Source organism: Phascolarctos cinereus, unplaced genomic scaffold (assembly GCF_003287225.1).
Source record: "Phascolarctos cinereus isolate Bilbo 61053 unplaced genomic scaffold, phaCin_HiC Scaffold_2;HRSCAF=192, whole genome shotgun sequence".
In the NCBI taxonomy this organism is placed as follows: domain Eukaryota; kingdom Metazoa; phylum Chordata; class Mammalia; order Diprotodontia; family Phascolarctidae; genus Phascolarctos; species Phascolarctos cinereus.
In genome coordinates this window covers 81,028,721-81,049,319 of record NW_027555625.1, presented here as the reverse complement: position 1 = coordinate 81,049,319, position 20,599 = coordinate 81,028,721, and the positions used below count along the sequence as shown (strand labels likewise).

Here is a 20,599-nt window from a genome sequence, read left to right as displayed (position 1 = left end):
AGTGCTAACATGATATGACTTATTCATAGCAGTCTTGGGGTTTGTTTTATTTGCTGCATCATATTTGAACATTTTTTTTGTGCTCACTTGTCCTGTAAGCTGAAGTTCATGTACAATGTTAAACATAAAACTTGGATGCTAGAAAGGGGAGTGTGATTCAACTTGGAAAATTATTTCTACTAAGTAGTAGTATTTATCTTATTTGCTACTTAGAAGCCTTACATTTTAAGAATAATAACTGAAGAAAAAAAGGTCATCAACTAATTTTATTAATGAAAGGAAATTCCTATTCTCATAGTAAATTCACTGTTATATCTAAAACAACAGATATGAGTACAAACACATTCATATCCAAAATCCACACAAAATTTCAATATTTCATAATGACCATTTCAGAACAAACCCATCATAAGTTAATAATTTTTATTAACAGATAGTAAGTTAGTGCATTTTGAGATAATTTACCTGTAGTACAAAGCTGAAAACTAAATTTCTTTAGTTTTCCTTTTCTTGTGTGAGGAACTCAAAATGGGAAAGGAGATATTTGGTAGGTGGGGGGTGGGGAGCAGGTGAGCACACAGAAGAGTCCAGGCTGAAGTTTCACTTCCAAACAAGTTCTCCAAAGCCAGCTACAAGCGAAGGTAATGACTTTGACTGACATGTGCTTCCACCTGAAAGTCTGTGATGAGGTAGTAAGGCAAAAAAATTAAACCGTTCTCCCATGTTCTTGGGATTCATTAGCATATCATAACCACGAATTAGCTGTTGCCGTGTAGCAGTGTCACTTGAATTGTCCAAAAGAACCTGAAAACAAGAGGTTTTACTTAGCAATAAATACTGACATTTCTCAAAAATTGGTTTACCAATTGTTTGGTGCTAACTGTGTTATTTTCAAGTCAAAGAGAGGAAGGCATGCATCTATGTGCCATGTTTTAGCACTGACAATTCATTCAAGTCTTAAAAATGTAATAGTCCAGAATTCTGTTTTTTGTCTCTTCTCTAGAAACACAAAATAAGGACCTGAGGAAAGATTCAGGAGTAATGTAATAGTTCCTGTATTTCAGGTATTCTCTAAATGTTAAATGTTTTCATTTGGAATAACATTTTAAATAGTATGCTACTGACAAAATGCTTGTGCCGAGTTTCGTACAATATTATGAATTCCATTAAATTTAACGTGTTAAGATAAACATACACATGTGCATAATTGTACTCCAGATTCACCAGCCTAGCTTATCTCTAAGATAAGGAATTTTTAAAAATACTATATTCACATGCAATTACTGTTACATACTTTCAACTACAACATTAAGACATCTTCAAAACAATGCTACAAACTACTTAGATAATTGACTGTTAAGAGCAAATGCCCTTGTTGATCATCTACTTTAGTCCCTCATTTTACAGATGAGAAAACTGAGGAAAAGAAAAATGAAGTGACTGGCCCAAGGTCAGACAACTGGTTTACAGCAGAATTGGAGCTGGAAGCCAAGTCTTTACATTTAAGAGGTTTCTTTAAAGTAATATTAAAGTAAGAAGATTTACAAAACATGCAATGGTAACAAAAGAGACAATCAACTATTACCTTCAATCGAACATCAATGCCCATATTTTTTAAAAAATTATATTGTTGTATGGGTCCCAAGGAAGCCACTTTCCCTTGAGTCATTCTACGCAAATAGCTGAAGTCCACGTCAGCAGTCAGGTCTGCTGTTCCTGGGGCAGTTAAGACATCATGAAGCTTGTGACCATAAAAGCCCTTAAATATAATTAAGAAAATTATTAGTTTTACTCTGACTACCAAACTGTAAGAACAAAAATGCTATAATTTTTAAGTATATAGTTGACTATCCAGGGGTGGGGAACCTGTGGCCTTCTAAGTCCTTGGATATGGCCTTTTGACTGAATCCAAGTTTTACAGAACAAGTAATTTTATTAAGGGGATTTGTTCTGTGAAGTTTGGATTCAGTCAAAGGGCCGCATTTGAGAATCTAGAGGGCCACATGTGGCCTCGAGATTGCAGGTTCCCCACCCCTGGCCTATACTATCACTAAAATTAAGAGGAAAACACAATACTAGGATAATTAAGAACTTAGCAACTAAGAGATCTGACAACTCATAATAATCATTAGTCATACTAGGCTTTGGAACTGAAGAATGGAGAATTCATGAAAGAGTCCAGAGGTAAGACAGAAGGCTGGATCTTAGGGATTAAGATCTAAGGGTAAAGGTTAACAAAAAAAGTTAATTATAAAATTAATCTTCCACAAAAATCCTCCTCTCGTGCTTCTTGTAGTACAGAAGTGACCCTGGATTCTCCAAGACTCTTGCCAATGGAGCCCAAACTCTGGCAGGTCCTGCCAGGCTGGAAGTACAGGCCCAATGATGTACCAGATGTATCATTTGGTAGCCAGTGTTCAGAGCTCATTACTAGACTGGCGCAGGGTGAAGAGTAAGTCTCAGAAACTCTCAGACTACCTGTTCTTTTCATTCAAATCACATTTATTAAGCACTTATTTTGGCATGGTATGAGGAGCTTAAACGACAGACAAAAATGAACCATTTCAATCCAGTGGTGGTGTTGGAAGTCAAGATGCAAGGGGTTGAGAAGTGAGTGGTGGTACTGAGCAGTGGTGATGCCTGCCCTGGAGTCTTATATGGAAATGGCATTTCTAGGCCATTCCAAAGTGGCTCCCTTCAGTTACGGTCTGGCCATTGCCTGTCTCCACTGACCTCTGGTATCAGAGTTAATATTCTTCAGCAGCTCTACTTGCCTCATCTAACACAGCGGCATCTATGGAGGACACATTTTCTCAACCAAGAAGAGATAGCCTCAAGATGATACATTTTTGGACAATGCCAATGTGGTGATTTGTTTTCCCAATAACTCTGCACAATGATTACAAGGGTTTTGTTATATTTATTTCTTTTCCAATGGGGGAAGGTGAAGGAAGGAAGGAGGCAGTAATCCCAAACCCATCCCAAAATAAATGAAAAATTAAGAGTACAGAAGAGAATACAAGGAAGATTGGAGATAATCACAAGGACAGCTTTGAAAGTTACACGTTAAATTCATTATGTAGTTTAAAAGAAAAGCAGGCCATATAGAGAGATTTGAAGTTTCTTGTAAAACCCTCTTTTCTGTTCTACGTATATATGGAAATGCTCACTTTATCTGATGTTTAAGTTCAGAATTTAAAAAATGAAGTTCCAAGAAAAATAGGGGCAAGGATATAAGTTAAGCAATAACAAGCAGTAACAAATAAGGATGGTGTTGGGAAGGTCGAAAGAAGAGGCTCAGAATAGCCATGGGCGGAGGGAAATAGTCAAAGAAGAAAATATTTCTGAACAGCTGTGAGGGTGCTAGCGAAATGAGATAATACCACTTTGTCAGGTACTCAGTTGACAAGGTGGTATAACTTCTAATGAAGGGGTTCTTAACCTTTGTTGTATCATAGACTCCTCTTGCAATCTGGTGAAGTCTATGGATTCCTTCTGCATTTAAAAACGAAGGATTACAAAGAAGCTAATTATATTCCAATACAGCCACCAAAACCTTTTTTTAAGGTTCACAAACCATGAGTTAAACCCTTCTCTAAAGGCATTCAGCCGCTCAGGAGTAAAATCAGAAAAGGAGATGGTTGAGATAATACAGGCCTGAAAACTGTAAGGGCATAAAGACTGCTAGGCCAAGGGTGCAGGGAGTCGAGGGAGGATGCAATGGAGAGCTGATCTCCTTAACCACCTGGTGAAAACTTGAGAAGATGGAGGCCAGACAGGCACCGTTGTAGGCATTATGGTAGGTAGCGGGACAGACAGACATAAGTGACACAGACTCTGCCCTTAGGGAGCTTCCATTCTCCTAGGGGATAGAGTACACCTTGGGAAGCTCATCAGGGAAAGGGAACTTCGGCCTCAGAAGCCAGAGATTGTGAGTAAAGTCAAAGGGCAAAAACTGTCAGGTCCTCCTGAGCAACAATGTTACTGCTGATTTAATTACTGTTTCCTGAACAAAAGTTGAAAAGTTAGAGAAAATGAGAAAAATGTGTACAGCAACAGGGTAGATGGCAAGATGCCCATGCTGGCTAGGTCCTGCTTGTCTTTGTAAATGGCCGGATCAATCAACCTACCAACCAGTAAATATGCATTAAATATTTACTATGTGCTCTGCCCCATGTCAGGTGCTGGAAATACAAAAACAAAAATGAAAGTCATTGCCCTCAGGGAGCTTACATTCTGTTGGGGAAACACGTGTATGTATGTGTGTGTGTGTATATATATATATATATATATATATATATATACACACACACACACACACATATGTATATATATACACATATATGTATACATATATATGTATGTGTGTGTCTGTGTATATATATATGTATATATGCACCTACAAAATAAATACAGAGCCAGGGTGATGGAATGGGACAACAGGGTTTGGGGTAGGACAGATGGATCATATCATGGCTGACAGCTTTCAATTTGTATGAGTGGGAAAAAACCCCACATGAACAAAACTGCATAATGCTGAAATACTTAAAATATAAAATAAATTTGTTTTTATGAGAAATAGGAAGCGTGGTGATCAGTCAGCAGCATTAACATGTCAAACATACTCTAAGAGTGTCCGTCTTTGTTCCATCATGGCCATAATCAGCAATCAGAGCAGCACCTCCACTGTCTTCAATGCGTTCAGAAAGGATCTGAATGATAACACCGGCATCAGGACACACTTCCACATGATCCCTTGTTTCCGTGGGCTGGCACAGATAAGAATGCAAAATACAATTGGTCAAAAGGGATCACACACAACACTTTATTGGTATGGACATTTTTTCTGTAGTTTGAAAACAATTAGCTTTCAGATGTCTTTTTTGGCATTCCTTGCTTTGAAGTAATTCCATATTACTCTGTGTGTATATATTTGTTATCTGGTATTCACACATTAGTAAAGAACTTTGGTTTCCTCTACTAAAGATTCTACTGAGTGTCTGCATTACTGTTACTAAAAGAATATTATTTTACTCAGATAAACATGATTTAAACACACTTAGGACTATTATAATTGTTACTGATGTAAATCTTCAAGTGATATAACCTGTACCTTAAAATTATTACCCTTTAATTTAACATCAGTGTGTGAGGCCTCCAATTCCTCAAGATAATTAATTCACAATTAAATTATAAGTAAACTCCAAATATATTTTGAATTTTCCATAGCACAGCTGTGGGTACATAGCATCTGTTGATTCAAAAGATGAATTTATCATACTGGTTAACTTTAGTTAATATATCCTAGTTGTTCGTCCTGTTCTTTATTGTAAACTTTTACTGGCAACAGTTCTGGGCTGGCTTCACATAATGTCCATTTCTTCCAACTCCGAGGGCGTTGAGGTCAATACACTGCCTCAAATTTTCATTAAGTCCAGGACTAGATGTGCCTTGGAAAAGCGGCAAGACATGGGGCATTTGACTTCTGCCAATTCTTTTGTGTATCATGGAGATTAATATTATTAAATGGAATGTCCAAACAAGCACAAAATTAGTTTTGTTCTACACAGTGCATGGCCACATCATGTCCACAACAGAAATGATGCAGTTCTGCCTGTCCACTTCTCCCCTCATCACAAGGGACACCTGAACAGTAATATAATCCCTGCTACAACCTACCTAGTGAGTGGGCATGTGGTCTTTGCTTGAAAAATAGGGTACCTACTAGTGCGCAAGGCAGCTGATTCCACATTATATAATTCTATAAATTAGAGCATATGGATTTATGTAAAATTTTATCCACCTTTCTGCAAATTCAATCTGTAGTTCTTAGCAGTGCTTTCTGAGAATTAAAAAGAATGGGTAACCCTCTCCCACAACAGAGCCTTCAGAAGGTATGAGGACATAGATAAAGCTCTGGCCTTGGAGGAAGAAAGACACAAATTCAGATTCTGCTGGGGATATTTATACTAGTTATATGATCAATCAAACAAGTATTTATTAAATCATTACTACGGGCTAGGCCAGGGGTAGGGAACCTGCGGCCTAAGTTTGAGTCAAGGCCCAGAGCTGGGAGATGGGAATATCATGTGTGAGGAAAAAGAGAGAAGGCCTGTTTGTCTGGATCACAAGAGTGTGGGAGGAGGAGTAATGTCCAATGAGGCTAGAACTAGGGGGTGGGGCCAGGATGGGTAGGCCTTTAAAGCAAAACAGAATTTACATGTTATCCTGCAGGAAACCACTGGAATTGAATGCACAGGACCATCATGGGGTCAGTTCTGTACCTGAGGGAAATGACATGGGCGGCCGCGTTAGGATGGACAGGAGAAGTGAGAGACCTGAGGTGGGGAGACCACTCAGGAGGCTGTTGCCCTGACCTATGTGAGAGGTGATGAAGGCCTGGGTGAGTGGACAGACGTGGGGGACATAAGAGACACAGTGCAAGAAGAAGAGATAACTGCGCCTTGTTGTTTGTTGGAAGGAAGCAATGAGGTGTCACACATACAGCACTCTGTAAACATTAAAGCTCCCCTGAAGTAGCTGGCCAGCACTGCCTGGTACTCATTCTTTTACACTGCACTTGTAACCTTCTGGGAAGTCCTTGTGATGTCACACCGAGTGCCCTCATTCACTCCACAAGGGTAAGTAACCACAAAATCCTCCATCACTATTTTACTCACTTTGGGGAATGTCCAAAGCCCCAAACTAGGAAGAAACACACTCATGGATGCACAGAATGTTCATACTGGAATGGACCATGGAGATCATCCAATAAATCCATTTTAACTAGGGAAGTTAACCAGAGAAATGAAATGACTAATCAGAACAATAAATTAATTTCTGCCTGCTAATCTTATGCATCAGTTGATCAGATGGACAAATTTTAGGGATTACGGGTTAAGTGTAATGGGAAACTGCTCATTATTTTTATAATTGCTTTTAATAAGTAACTAATACTACCATGTTTTATTAATATGAGTAAGAATACAAGGCTTTATATTAAAAATACTTTTAAAAAATTTTTAGGAAGTAATCTCTATATCCTCTTAAGTTCTTAATTATGGCTCATTGTAGGGAAATTCTTTCCTTGAGATGAAAAGGAAAAAGAAAAAGATAGTTTATGAAAAAGGCAGATATGCTTGGGCAACTGGATCCTTTAACTGCTAATAAATGACCTCAGGTCCTAGTATAAATTCTTTTGATTGGGCCACAAGATCAAGTGAACAGAAAACAGTAATTACACTGGCAAGCTGGATGACTTTTTGGAATGTAGTCTTAGTGCTGGGTTAAATTGGGAGGAAGGGAAAAATATCCTTCTGGCAATAAGCGTGCCTTAAGGAGGGCAGCTCGACCACATTCCATCTTAAGAAAGAAAGAGGACTTCTGACAGTCTACAGTGAGTTTAAGGGGCCAAAGGGATGAAAGGATACCTTCCCGACAGTAGTTCCTGGTTGTTTTCAAGAACCTTTCGTTTAAGAACGGAACGTGAACCGTGAGAATCTCCAGCTTCTTGACTATTAATAGGGCAAGGTCAGTATCGTGTGGTATCTGTCTTTCTGTCTCCAGTGCCTAACACTGAAGTACTATGCACTTGATAAATACTGAGCTGAATTATTTTTAGGAAATATTAGAAAGTTGTGAGAGAAAGTATATACAATTGGGGGAACAGGATCATCATAGAGATGGATCTGGAAGGGGCCGTGGACACCATCTTGTCCAATCTCTCATTTCACAGATGAGGAAACTGAGGCCAAGAGAGGTGATATACGTTGCCCAAGTTAAGAGCCAGGATTCAAACCCAGCATTCCTTACTCCACATCCAGCACCCTTTCCACTGGACCACACAGTAAAGAAAGAGCCCACAGGTTTTAGATTGATCATTGCTCTAAAAGTATCAGTACAAACAACAATAATAAGTATTTTATTTAAATAACACACCTAAAAAGTACCAGAGGTTTTGGTCAACTTATTAGAGAACTGTGTCTGCCCCTTTTAAACTGCCAGTCTGACCAGGGCATGATTGCCATCTAGTGGTCAAACTGAGTAGAGGGGCTTGGAAAGAGGAGGTGATCTGAATGTTCATTTTGATGAAAATAAATGTAATTTTCTGATGAAAACTAGAAACTAAGCAAATGCACCATATAACTTTAATGCCCTTTGAAAATATTACAGGAATACTGCACTCAGTGGTTTAATACTAAAAGATGCCACTACTGAAACAATACCCCAAAGAATTGACTTGACAGTAACACAACGTGTTTGTTTGTATATATTTACACACACACACACACACACACACACACACACACACACAGAGATATATCTACCTATATCTATATCTGTCTATATGGAAACAAAATAGAAGCTCCATAAATGGATCTCGACTGAACAAATTATAGCACACCACTGTATTATAAAGAATGACAAATATGAAGAATTCTCAAGGACCTGGGAAGACTTGTATGAAGCAATGCAGAGTGAAAAAAGCAGGGGCAAAAGAACAATATACTCAATGAATGCAACAATAAAGGGGAAACAAAACTGGTCAAATACAGCCATCATCAATGTGAGTACCACGCTGCCAAAGTTAATACCATACAGAGAAAAGAGCCTGGACCCAGAATCACAAAACCGGGGCTTAGATCCCAGCCACCTGCTACTTGTGCAACCCTGAGCAAGGTCACTCTCTGGGCCTCAGTTTCCTCATCTGCAAAATGAGGAGGTTGCACTAAATGACCTCTCAGATCTCTTCTAGTCCTAAATCTATAATTTTATGACCATTTCTATTAATAATAATTTAATTTTTTGAGGGGAGAGAGGAGGAGGAATTTACTTTTAAAAGGCTTCACCTTGGTGTTTGTTGGGAAGTATCTGTTGTTTAAAAAGTATCAATAATTTAAAAATTGAAAATAAATAAATAATGTAATTTAAAAAATAATACCATTTAAACTATGCTTTTCTCCTTTTACTTACCCTACGAGGAGGTTGAAGGGAAAAGTTTGACATCTCTAGTATGATTATTTCTCTTTTCCTCTTCGGAACTTCCCTATTCTTACCAAAGGCACCATCATCCTTCCGGCAGTCTGGATTCACAATCCTGGCATCATCCTTGTCTCCTCACTCTCTGTCATCCCACATGTCCAATCAATTGCCACTTCTTACCAATTCTATGTCCGCAACATCTCCACATCTGTCCCCCTTATTTCCGCTCGCGTGGCCACTGTCAGCTCCTCATCACCTGCTGCCTGGTCTGCGGTGACAGCCTAAGGGGTCTCCCTGCCTCAAGTCTTCCCCTCCCCAATCTGTCCTCCACATAGCTGCCAAAGGGATGGGCCACAAGCGCACGTCTGACTGCGCCACCCCAAATTCCAGCGCCTCTCCCTACCACCTCCAGGATCCAATACAAAGTCTGCTGACTGGCATTTAAACCCCTTCACAACTCGGCTCCAGCCGTCCTTCACATCTCTCCCCTCCATGCATTCTGCTGTCCAGTCTAACTGGCCACACCCCACATTCCACCTCCAGCCTTTGCATAAGCTGTCTCTTTGCCTCTCCCCCTTAAGATTCCTCCCTTCAAAGCTCAGCTCAAGGGCTACTTCCTCCGTGAGGCTTTTCGTGTCATCCCCTCACCTCCAGCTGCCAGTGACTCTCCCCAGATTGCCTTGGATTTATTTCAATAGATGCTGTATATACTTAATGTGGGTGTATCCCCATATGTGTATTTGTTGTCTACCCCGACAGAATTGAGTTACTTGAGGGCAGGAACTATTTCACTTATGCCTTTGTTTCCCCAGTCTAGCACAGCCCTTGGCACATAGTAGGTGCTTAAAACTGCTTGCTGATAGACTGATCGACTCTGTTTTTGTTAGACACACATAAGTAGCCATGAGATAATGGAAGCTACAAACTTCAAAGTTAACAAACAAACTTTGAAGAAGTTTGGCTTATACCTTTTTTGGGTTTATAGAAAGTATGCCTCAAGAGCTCACTTTCTAGGACACCCCTAGAAATATTATTTATTAGAAATGTTAACTGTAACTTCCAAAAAGGGTATAAGCCGTAAGTTTAAGAAACAAATTTAAAAAAATTTAACTCTACAGCAAAGTTCATGTCTCTGAAGTCTCTGTTTAATTTAAAGGAAGGGAAAAAAAAAAACACCACCTTTCCTTACCTGAATAAAAGTTTCTGCTGGGGTGGAAGAAGGAGCCAAAACAAATCTTAGTTTATCAGAATCCTGTGGATCTATATCAACAAACACTTCACGCCATCCTTGTGGGGTTTTCTAGATAATTAAACAAACACTGGAGTTTCAGTTTGCTTTCTAAATGGCTTCCACCCTACAAATACTTTCTGGTGAAATGTATGGTATTGCCATAGTAGCCGTTACAGGTGAGAGGCAGCCACAGAGCAGAGACATGGTTATACATATCATGCAAGTGTATGTATGAAGCTCCACCTAACAGAATAACTGTAATTGCTCTTAACATTAAAAGTACTAGTGCTCATATGATGCTACAAAATCTAAATTACCCACATTAAAGAATGAGGAAAAATCAAAAAAAGTTTCTAAATCTCTGGAAATAATTTTTAATGTTCTAAAAGAAAGTGCAGAAACTATCCTCCTATATGCTACACTGGAACACAAAATTACTCTCTCCCACTTATGAATAATTAAATCCTCAAAGGAATATTTGACTTTATCTCCCACTAACATTTTCATAGCATCTTTCTTAATGTTTTGCTATTGTTCATTTTTTGATTATTTCCAAGACTTCAAAATTCTGTCATACAAACAGGATTAAGTTTAACTTCTGAGGAATGAGACTAGTCAAGTGGGGAACTGCTAGTATGATAACACAAGGTTATTCTTTGAAGTCATGTCAGATTTCCCCCTTGTCTAACAAATGCAGATACAAAGTCTTTCCATCAGTACCTGAAACTTATGCACTGGAAGAGCATCAAAAAATTCATGTGCTAAATAAAAGCTGTAACCTGTTTAAAAAGGGAAAGGAAAAAGTAATAAATGTTTCAACATACTTTTTAAAAAGCCCTCAAACAATGCTTGTGGGAGACAGCTTCTAATGCTATGTCTCCATTACTGTAAAGCCCTACATTGACAGCATACTTGTCTCCAAGAAGATGAAAGTACATCACCAGCTTAAAAAGCAACACACAAAACTGATGTCCACAACACAAGACAGGAAGTGGACACGTATTACCATCTTCGTTTGTTAAATAACTGGGGCAATGAGAAGACAACTGGCAACAGAAATCCATGTCACTTACAAGCCAAGGACCAGGAATCAAGGCCTCTCAACTACTGGTTTTCTAGTGGTGGGTGACTTTCTTGACAAGCTGAGTCTTACATTCACTACCAAAAATTACCACTGATGCCCTAAACTCAGGGGTGAACAAAAATTCTGTTCTCAGGAAAACAGATGTTTTCAAAAAGAGAGAAAAAAAAAGCTTACATATTAGGACTTTGCTTATTTTAGTTACTTCCTTTGGCTATATCACTACCATTAACTATCAATCAATGACATGAATCGATAAATATTTATTAAACACCTACTGCATGCCAGGCACTGTATTAAGCACTGAGCACGCAAAAAGAGGCAAAAGATAGTCCCTGCCCTCACGGAGCTTAATCAAATGAGGGAGCTTACATTCTACTCTAACTACATCACAGTAGGCAGGGGGATGACAGATCAGACAAAAACTACAAGGAAGGGTAACTTTTAAAAACTTTTTCTACATGAAAAAAATTTGTAAAGCAGCATGGCCTTAACTGTAACACGCAAATTTTCTTTTCAAGATGACCTTTCCTATAAAAGAACACTCCCCAGCTAAGGCCGTGGTGGCAGGATCCCACAGTATTGTAAGGTAAAAGGTCACTGTCATTTTTAGGTACTGTGAGGTGCCCTAATCAAAATGCCAGTCAATCCAAAGTCACTACCTTGTGGCACATCTTGCAGATTCCGGTACCAGGAAATGGGAATTCCAGACTTAGTGATACCTTTCATGTACACTGGTGATTCAGCATCATGCTGCAGGGCAACTGTCTCATCAGCCAGAGTCAGGGCTTGGATTTCACTTAATTTGTGGCTTACTTCCACCAGATGTACAGAAATGTCACAGTTTTCCAGCACAGACCCAAGCTGACTGAAGACCTAAATATATAGGAAGAAATATATTAGCAAGATTCAGCGTACCTTGCCAAGCGATCCAAGAATACCCAGGCCCAGGAGCCTAAGTCAGAGAAGGAGAGGCCAAGGCACCTGAGTCTCAAGGCCTACAGACCCAAGGATCTTCAAAAAGGCCTCACAAAAGTTTCACACTTTTCTCAATCTCCTTTCTCCGTCCTCTATCTGTTCCAATAGGTGGAAAGGGGGGGCTGGGGCCAAACATTCCTTTTTTTCCTGTTGTGTTCCAGGTAGCCCTAAGGAATACACTGAGTGGTGGGATTAAGAGAAGCTCCTCTCCATCAGATATTTTGTTACAGTGAATGACAGCTGCACCTGGAGCAGAGGCCATGGCTTTAAATCCAACTTATGCTAACTTTGTGATCCTCAGCAAGGCTAAACCTGTTTGGGCCTTCATTTCCTCATATGTAAGATGACAAGGTTCAAATTCATATCTTTGATCCTATAATCTCCACAGATGCTTGAAAGTTTCAGCCATTTGGAATTCATTTGGATTAGTTAAGTAGCCCTGACAGAGTGAACAAGGGAGTGGCGAAGCTGCGAAATTTTCACTTGTGCAGTCTTTTTCAAAAAATCTGTGCTATTATTGGGTGGGCACTTCCTCCATCAACCCAAGCAGGCTGAGTTACTCTGGCCAGCATAGTTATCTACCAGTGACCAACTCCAAACTGACCTTGGGTGGTCTGTGGATCACAGATACACAGAAGTCTATCCCAGGGCCCATATCTGAAGTCTTTCCAGTTTGGTAGGAGTGGCCATAGCTCATACTTTAGAAACCCAGAGTCACTTCCACATCCCAATGAGGTTATCAGAGGAGGATTTGAGGGAAGCCACTCCTATCTTAGTGCGAATTTGTTCGATCAGAACATTGTTTGAAGACTTGACTGAAGTGAACTGAAGGAGTAGGTGTTTCAGATTGGGAGAAAGCATAAAAGCAAAGCATGGGATCCCTTGAAACAGGCCTGAGAGCTGCAGTGGGACTCGGAACAACGGCCACTGAGGAAACATGGCAAATGAGGAACAAAGGCAAGGAAAAGGAGATTCCCACTTCCCGATTTTGCCATGGATTAGCTGTGCCCCTCCCCCCACCTTCCCAGAGGCCAAGAAGATCTGTCTTTTAACTTGTCAGATCTCTAATTCCGCCCCACCCTTCTCTTTACCTAGAGTTTGGCAGGGAAAGTGGGATGGATGATGATGCTTACAAAACTGAGATGACACCTTGAAAGGGTGGGCACAGGACTAGTTTTGAAGAGAAATGAAGGTGCAAATAAGAATATATCATACTATGCACAGCTCAGCATGCATGTAGCTTAGCAGGAAATCAGTTAGCACATAACAAATACTTTTATACGTTTTTGTAAACACATAAGTAAAGCATAACATTGATAAATGTATAACTCATTTCAGTCTCTTGCAACTATTATCGATAATAAGTTTTCAGATATTAAATAATAGCTGGGAAGAATGAGACAATGTGTTGAGGGATAAGAGCTATGGAAATTATATTTTCAAATTCAAACTGGGAGTTGGCAAGATTAAACTACGTGAGACTTTAAGACATCCTAAGGTTACCTACCCTCAAAATATCACCAGTAAGAGTGCCCCTACCTGGGCCCAGTTCTACCAACTGGAAAGTTGAGTTTTTTCCAGTGGCCATCCATTCACTAATGCACCATATCCCTAGTAACTGGGGGTAGAAAAAAATACATTTAAATAAACATAAGAATCTATATAACACGTCTTACACTTATGTAACAGTTGACAAATATACTTTGATACAAAATGTTACAAAACCACTATTTCTCCTCTAGTAAACAATATTTAAACAAATTCATGAAAAGAAATATATATATATGTGTGTGTGTGTGTGTGTGTGTGTGTGTATATCTACATACACAATATATAGTAATGCAAACACACCCACACACAAGCTTTAACATTTGTTTGGAAAATATAAATTTCTTCCAACGTGACTGATACATTAGGGAACAACTTGAACATAGCCGAATTTCACATTTGTTTATGCTCAATTTCTTCCAAGAGAAAGAGAGAGAATGCAGAAAAGTATACCACTTCATAATAATTCACAAGCTATAAACCTTCCAATGTTCTCTTCCATAAACTTCAGGCTTTTTTCAAGGTTATGGGCTACATTTACTATATATCTTCTGGTGCAGTAGGATCTGTGGGCAGAAAAGGACTGGTCTACAGTGACACACCTTCTGCTACAGCCTCTGACAAACAGCTGTGGCCTGCCCAGCTTTTTACTGACTTTGCCAGCCTGGGCTCTGTGTGAGTCAGGTAGGTCAAGTAACTTCTCTAGATTAGGAACAGCCCAAGGTTGCCGACACTGCCATTATGTACTGTAGTATTCATGTATTTCTCAACTATTTAAAACATATCAAAATTGTGTTATCATTTTTGTTAGGATCCTGCCTTTTTTTTTAATGTGTCACTGATGAAGTTTTTGAGTGTTGTGCCCTGTCCCTTCCCCATTTTCCCCTCAAACTGTTTTTTTTTGCTCAATTTTGCATATCACAGTGCTTTTTAGGAACCCATATGTTACATTATAGCAGAACTGACTGTAAGTATACATATAACTAAACAAAAATTTCATTATAACAATGTTTACTTCAGATTGTAATGTGGTATAAGATAGATTCATCTTGCTATCAAAGGAAGTTTATCTTCTAAAAAAGACCCTGTTATAATACAGTTTTAATTATAAAGTGGTTCCACGATATAGACCAGAGGATAGTATATATGTGTGTGTATATATATATATATATATATATATATATATATATACACACACACACACACACACACATATATATATATATATATATATAAAGAAGCTATGATGTGTGTCTTTATACTCACAAGTAGAAACACATATACATATAAACACACATTTACATTACTAGCTATAGCTTAGCCTTAAAGTTTATACCATTTTCTATCTGGCCTTGGGGAGTCAGTTTCATTTTTTTACATTCACATTTCATATAGCAAACTTTGATATTAGATACACTTTTACAGTAAGTATAAAATGTTTACTTCTCCAAAGATCTGACTTATTTCAGGTGAGGTAATAAAGTCTCCTCTTTCTCCTATCATATCTTGGTGTACATAGTAGCCCTGAGGAAGAAAAAATATATACGTTAGAAAAATGTAAAATTTATGCTGAGATATTCTTTGATTTGGAAAAATATTCTTCTAAGCTATTCTGCTAAAATATATACCTATACCTATGTGTGCATGTTGTACATAGAAAGAGAAATAACTAATCACAAAGAACTACCCCCACTAAATAATCAACTTAAAAAAGTAACATAAAGGCCTGTTTAAAAATTGTAGTGATCCTTCCTAGAAGTGATGGCAATAACCCTTAGTAAAACAACGACTCACTTTGCCATTGGGCACAATCTTCCACTGTCTCCACGTTGTGTTCATTCTATGAGAGACTACCTTTTTTGAATCGTCACAAAACTTGTTCCTTTTATTCCTTGCTCTGCTGCTGGCCTAGAGCCCAGAACTTATTGAATCTTGTTGGACTTAAGTTCCCTAGTCTACAAAAATAAAGACTGAAATGTCTTTCTCTGTTTCATATAAAAGTGAAAAATACAAATGCACTGAACATCTTTATCAATTAATTGTGAAACCTTAAAAGAAACAATAAAGTTTCAAATTTAAATTAAAAAAAATAAATTCAAAAGAAAGTGTAACTTTAAAAAGAAACTATAGAGAAAAAACACTGTAATGCTACCCAATATTCCATAACAAATCAAGTCCTGTTCCAATCAGGTACCACATCCTTTTGATTCTTTGTTGGTGTCTCATTCATTCCACAAATACTGATTGAGTGTCTACTACCAGCAAGACAGAGCTGGCTTTTCTTTTTCATTCCCAATGTCACTACTCTCACCACCCTATCATCTCGACTAGCTTCCTAACAGATCTCTCTACCCGGCTTCTCCCCACTCGACCCATCCTGTACCACCATAGCCAGATTCAACTTCCTAAAACACTGTGTTTATTTTATTGCCCTGCTTAAAACTTAAATAACTCTCATTTTCTATTCCCAACTCCTTAACTTCGTATTCAAAGCTCTCCAATTTCAAGTCCCAATGTGGAGCCTCCATTGTGTCCAGGTTAATCTGCTCAGTGTCTCCTAAATATACTTTGGTCATCCCAGCCTAATTGTTTCACCCTGCTCTGAATGCCCTTTCTTCTCATTAATGTCTAATGTTTCTTATACATAGACCTGATCATAACATTTCTCTGCTCAGAAATCTTCAATGGCTCCTATTCAGAGACTGTCCCCTCTTGAATAAAGTTCAAAATGTTTCCTAACTTTTGAAGCTCTCCAAAACTTAGAGCTACCCTACCTTGCCAGGCTTGTCTCATATTACTCCCTTCAATGTACCCCAAATTTCACAAAACCGCACTACCTCATTCCCTCAGTAAACCACATATTCTCTCGTCTCTGCCTTTCGTCCACACTGTTCCCTGTGCCTAGAATCTCCCCAACTCCCTCTCTGCCTTTTAATTTCCTATCCATCTTTTAGTATCCAACTTAAATGCCTCCTTTTCAAAAAGAATTCCCTGATCCACCCCAGTCAGTATTATTCTCTTTTGGACCTCAAAGAATATTTTACTTTGCAACTTGCTAATGTGCTTACTATGTCATGATGTTAACTACAGTGTGAATAATTCTCCACTACACTGTAAGCTACATGAGCACAGGGACCATGTCTAATCTAAATTTTATATCTCCCTCAGTTCCTAGCACAGAGCTCCATATACAACAGATGTTTGAATGGATGAGTGGATCAAAGAATAAATGAAAATAATCCTTATCTACCTTTCAAAGGGAAGGCCTGACTCAGATTTCACTGCCTCTGTGAAGGGCTGCTCAGTAATGCCAACCTTCTCTAAACTCTCCATCTGAACTGTCTATACCAGTCACCTGGCACTTATATGCTGCCTTCTTATTTTATTTGTTATTCTGTGTATTTTATCTCCACAATGGGACCATAAGCACTTTAAGGCAAGTGTCATTTCTCTTAGCAGTGAGCACAGTGCTCTGCACATGGCAGGTGCTCAGAAACAGAATGACACCCCATTGAAAAGGTATTTTAAACTGTTCTTAATTCAAGTTGTTGAATTAATACAAATGATCACCTCTTCTTTTAGACCCTTCCCATTCCAAGCAGTTATTTAGTTAGCTCTTCCTTTACCCAAGGATATGACTGCCCTGCTCAACAAGAACTTCACCATACCACTGGGCAAAGAAGAAAAAAGCTAGTAATAAGGAATCGCCTCCACAATGTGATCTGAGGGGCACTGAAAGCCCCCACTCTGCTCCCAAAATATTTCCTTCACTTGCCTACTGAAACAACATTCTCCTATCCTCATATCTAAAATGCCCACCATTAAATTCATACTCCTGAGTTACTCCAAAAGTTGAGGCTAATGTCTCCAGAAGGCTTTACTATACGTCAAAATAGGGAACAAGGAAGCTCTTAGCTATCTCCCAGCTATCTCCAACTAATTTATGAGATTAATTAGTTGACATCTTGGAAGACAGAGAATGTGCCTGAGGGACTGTGGTATAGAAGAGCAGCAGGGCTACATCCACTGTAATTCTGCCTAAGGCTAAACTAGTAGAGAGAGACAAAGAGACCTGGGTTACCTTGGCTGGGTTAGTCAAGACTTCCTTCATGTATTCAGCCACTGTAATGGGGCCAGTTGCCTTTATTTTGTATGTGAGGTGCCGCAGCATTGGGGTAACAGGATTGCTTTCTGCTGACTCCTTTCCTGAGCTGAAATACTTCACTTTCCAAAGGAAAGGAATAACTGTAAACATTAAGACAGGAAAAAAAAAACCCAAACCCAAACAGAACTAGTTAATACCATTCCTACATACTGAGCTTTTCCAGGTTTTTTTTATTGCTTTGTGAAGAGATAACCAAAACAAAACACCCATCATCTAGGCTGCATTAATATAAGCAAAGGTCCTGCTTGGATGCTTAATCATGGCATGGAAGGGACCTTGAATTCCTTAAGGCTGTTAGTTCTGGAAGGTCCAACAAAGTGCAAAAGCCTTTGATTAATTGATATTTATATAAAGCATTTTGTGTACATTATATCACTTGAGCTTTACAACATCCTTATTAGGGAGGTTTTAAGAATAGACTTGGAATGTATTGTCAGCTTGGATACATTTAGAAAGGTTCATCATCACTAAGGGTTGGCCAGTGACCTCCAGGGGACGTTAGCTCATGCCTTCTACTAAGTCACGGAGGAGTGGCAATCTGTATCTCAGTGGAGGGAAGCAGACACAGTGATAACTTCTAAAGCACTTAAGAAAGGGCTAGCATACTGTTTGAGGGCTATGTTCAGGGAATACTGAAACAGGGGTTGTCCAAAGGATGGAGCCACAAATAGTGAGAAGACAAGAGTCCAAGTCACAGGAGCAACTTCTGAAGGAACAGTGAATGTTTAGCCTGGACAACAGAAGACTTGAGGTAGGTAGGAGAGAAAAATGCTGGATGTGGAATCAGAGGACTGGTTTTTGAATCATGACCTGAGGACAACGCTTTCCCTTTCTAGGCCCCAAAAATGAGGAGATTGGTCTAGGTGGACTATGATGTCCTTTTTTATGATCTTGGACCTCTGAGGTCCCTTCCTCATTATTCAATGATAACATCTTTAGGGTAATAATTTTCCATTGCATTCACATTTCACAATCTGTTCTGCCATTACTTAGCTGATGGAGAGCTCCTTTTTTCCACTTCTCCTCTTTAACTTAAAAATGCTGCTGTAAATATGTTTGCACTTATCAGTTCTTTCCCTCTGCCTATGACCTCTCTGGGAGATATGCCCAACAGAAGTACTGAGCGGTGAGACCTTTAGTGGCCTTTGCATACAGTCTAAACAGCTCCCCAGATTGACTGGACCAATTCATTGTTCCACAAAAAGTATATTAATGTGTATTAAGGTATATTAACTCAGGACTGAAAAATGACTGACCAATAACATACTCCACAATACTATACTACACTAAGGTTTGCAAACTACCTAACAGATATATAATACTATCTGATAAATTATACTATACCATACTACTACTACTGCGGTTTGTAAAGTGCCTCACAAGTATACACTACTACATGATAAACTAGACTACATAGTATGATATTCCATAGTACGCTATGGTTGGCAAAGTGATATAAATGTACACTATTGTATGATAAACTATACCATACTAATAGTATAACAATACTATATTGTTAAATGAGAAAATTATATCATGTATTTTTATATATTAGCATACTACATATTATAATTATCTTAGATAACTGTGAAACATTTTGTAAATATATGTAAATATTAGCTATAATTTCCATTTAACAAGAGCGTACCATGGGCCAGGCACTGTGCTAATCTCTGGGGAGTCGAATTAGAAAAAGGCAGTCCCTGACCTCAAGGAGCTTACAGTCTAATGGGGGAGACAACACACAAAAGGAAGCTGAAACGGGGTATGATGAAAATGAGGACAGAGCTGAAACCAAGCAGAGCAGATTCTGATCCTTCTATAAAGGGTGACCGGGGGAGGAAACATGACCTCATTTTTATCCTCACGATAACCCAGGGAGGCCGGTGCTATCGTTATGCCCATTTTACAGATGAGCAAACTGAGGCAGCCAGCAGCTGAGTGACTTTCCCAGGGTCTCGCCGCTAAGGAAGGGTCTGAAAGGAGGATCTTCCAAACCCCAGGCCCAGCGCGTAACCATCACTCCTGGGATGGTCAGGAGCCTCACCATTCTAAGTGTTTCTCTCCGGATCCCGCTCCGGTGCCTTGCCAGCCCAGTCGCGGAAGGGCGAGGCCGGGCGCTGCCCAGGAACCCCCAGCCCAGCGCTCTTCTCCCCCTCCTCCACCTCTTTCCCTTCCTCAGAGTGCCAGGCTCGCCCTGCGCAGGCCGGGGCGCCCTCCTCACAAGGACGCTTGGAAAAGTACATAAGAGAACGCGCAGATTACAAAAAGTCGTTCTGTATTTTTTCCCCATCCACGTTCCCGGGCCGGGGGCTCTGCGACCGCCCAGAGGTCGTTCCAGGAGTCGCCCCCTGTTACCAGGGCAACGGTAGCAAGGGGCGGGGCCGAATCTTACCCGCGCGCTGGGCCGGAGGACGCAGCCTCGAGCGGACCCTCCAGAGGACGCTCATGCTGAACGCCGGGTCTTAGCACGCGCCTAGAACCCGCCGCCTCCTTGAGTTATAGCTGGAGCCGGGGCCGTCGGCGTAGCCCGGCAGTGCTTCTTCCCTTTCCGCTCCCCAGACGTTCGGCCCCGCCCCCTCGTCCCGGCTCGCCGGAAGTAGTGCCGGGCGCC

General features: G+C 39.7%; 1 protein-coding gene across 3 annotated transcripts; it reads right to left on the bottom strand.

The window, feature by feature from the left end:
* Positions 1–248: 248 nt before the first annotated feature.
* NDUFAF7 (NADH:ubiquinone oxidoreductase complex assembly factor 7) lies at positions 249–20,544 on the bottom strand. Of its 3 annotated transcripts, none has more exons than XM_020964905.2 (10): positions 20,381–20,544; positions 17,902–18,065; positions 15,264–15,344; positions 13,780–13,890; positions 11,957–12,170; positions 10,934–10,992; positions 10,172–10,282; positions 4,626–4,769; positions 1,586–1,759; positions 249–804 (listed from the first exon to the last, which is right to left on the bottom strand). In XM_020964905.2, exons 1-10 carry the CDS (start codon positions 20,433–20,435, stop codon positions 601–603), a joined length of 1,317 nt encoding a protein of 438 aa, XP_020820564.1. In that variant the 5' UTR covers positions 20,436–20,544; the 3' UTR covers positions 249–600. The 3 variants fall into 3 exon arrangements, with proteins under 3 accessions (XP_020820564.1, XP_020820565.1, XP_020820566.1); XM_020964906.2 differs by having other exon boundaries at positions 12,017–12,170; XM_020964907.2 differs by lacking the exon at positions 13,780–13,890.
* Between the last annotated feature and the right edge of the window lie 55 nt (positions 20,545–20,599).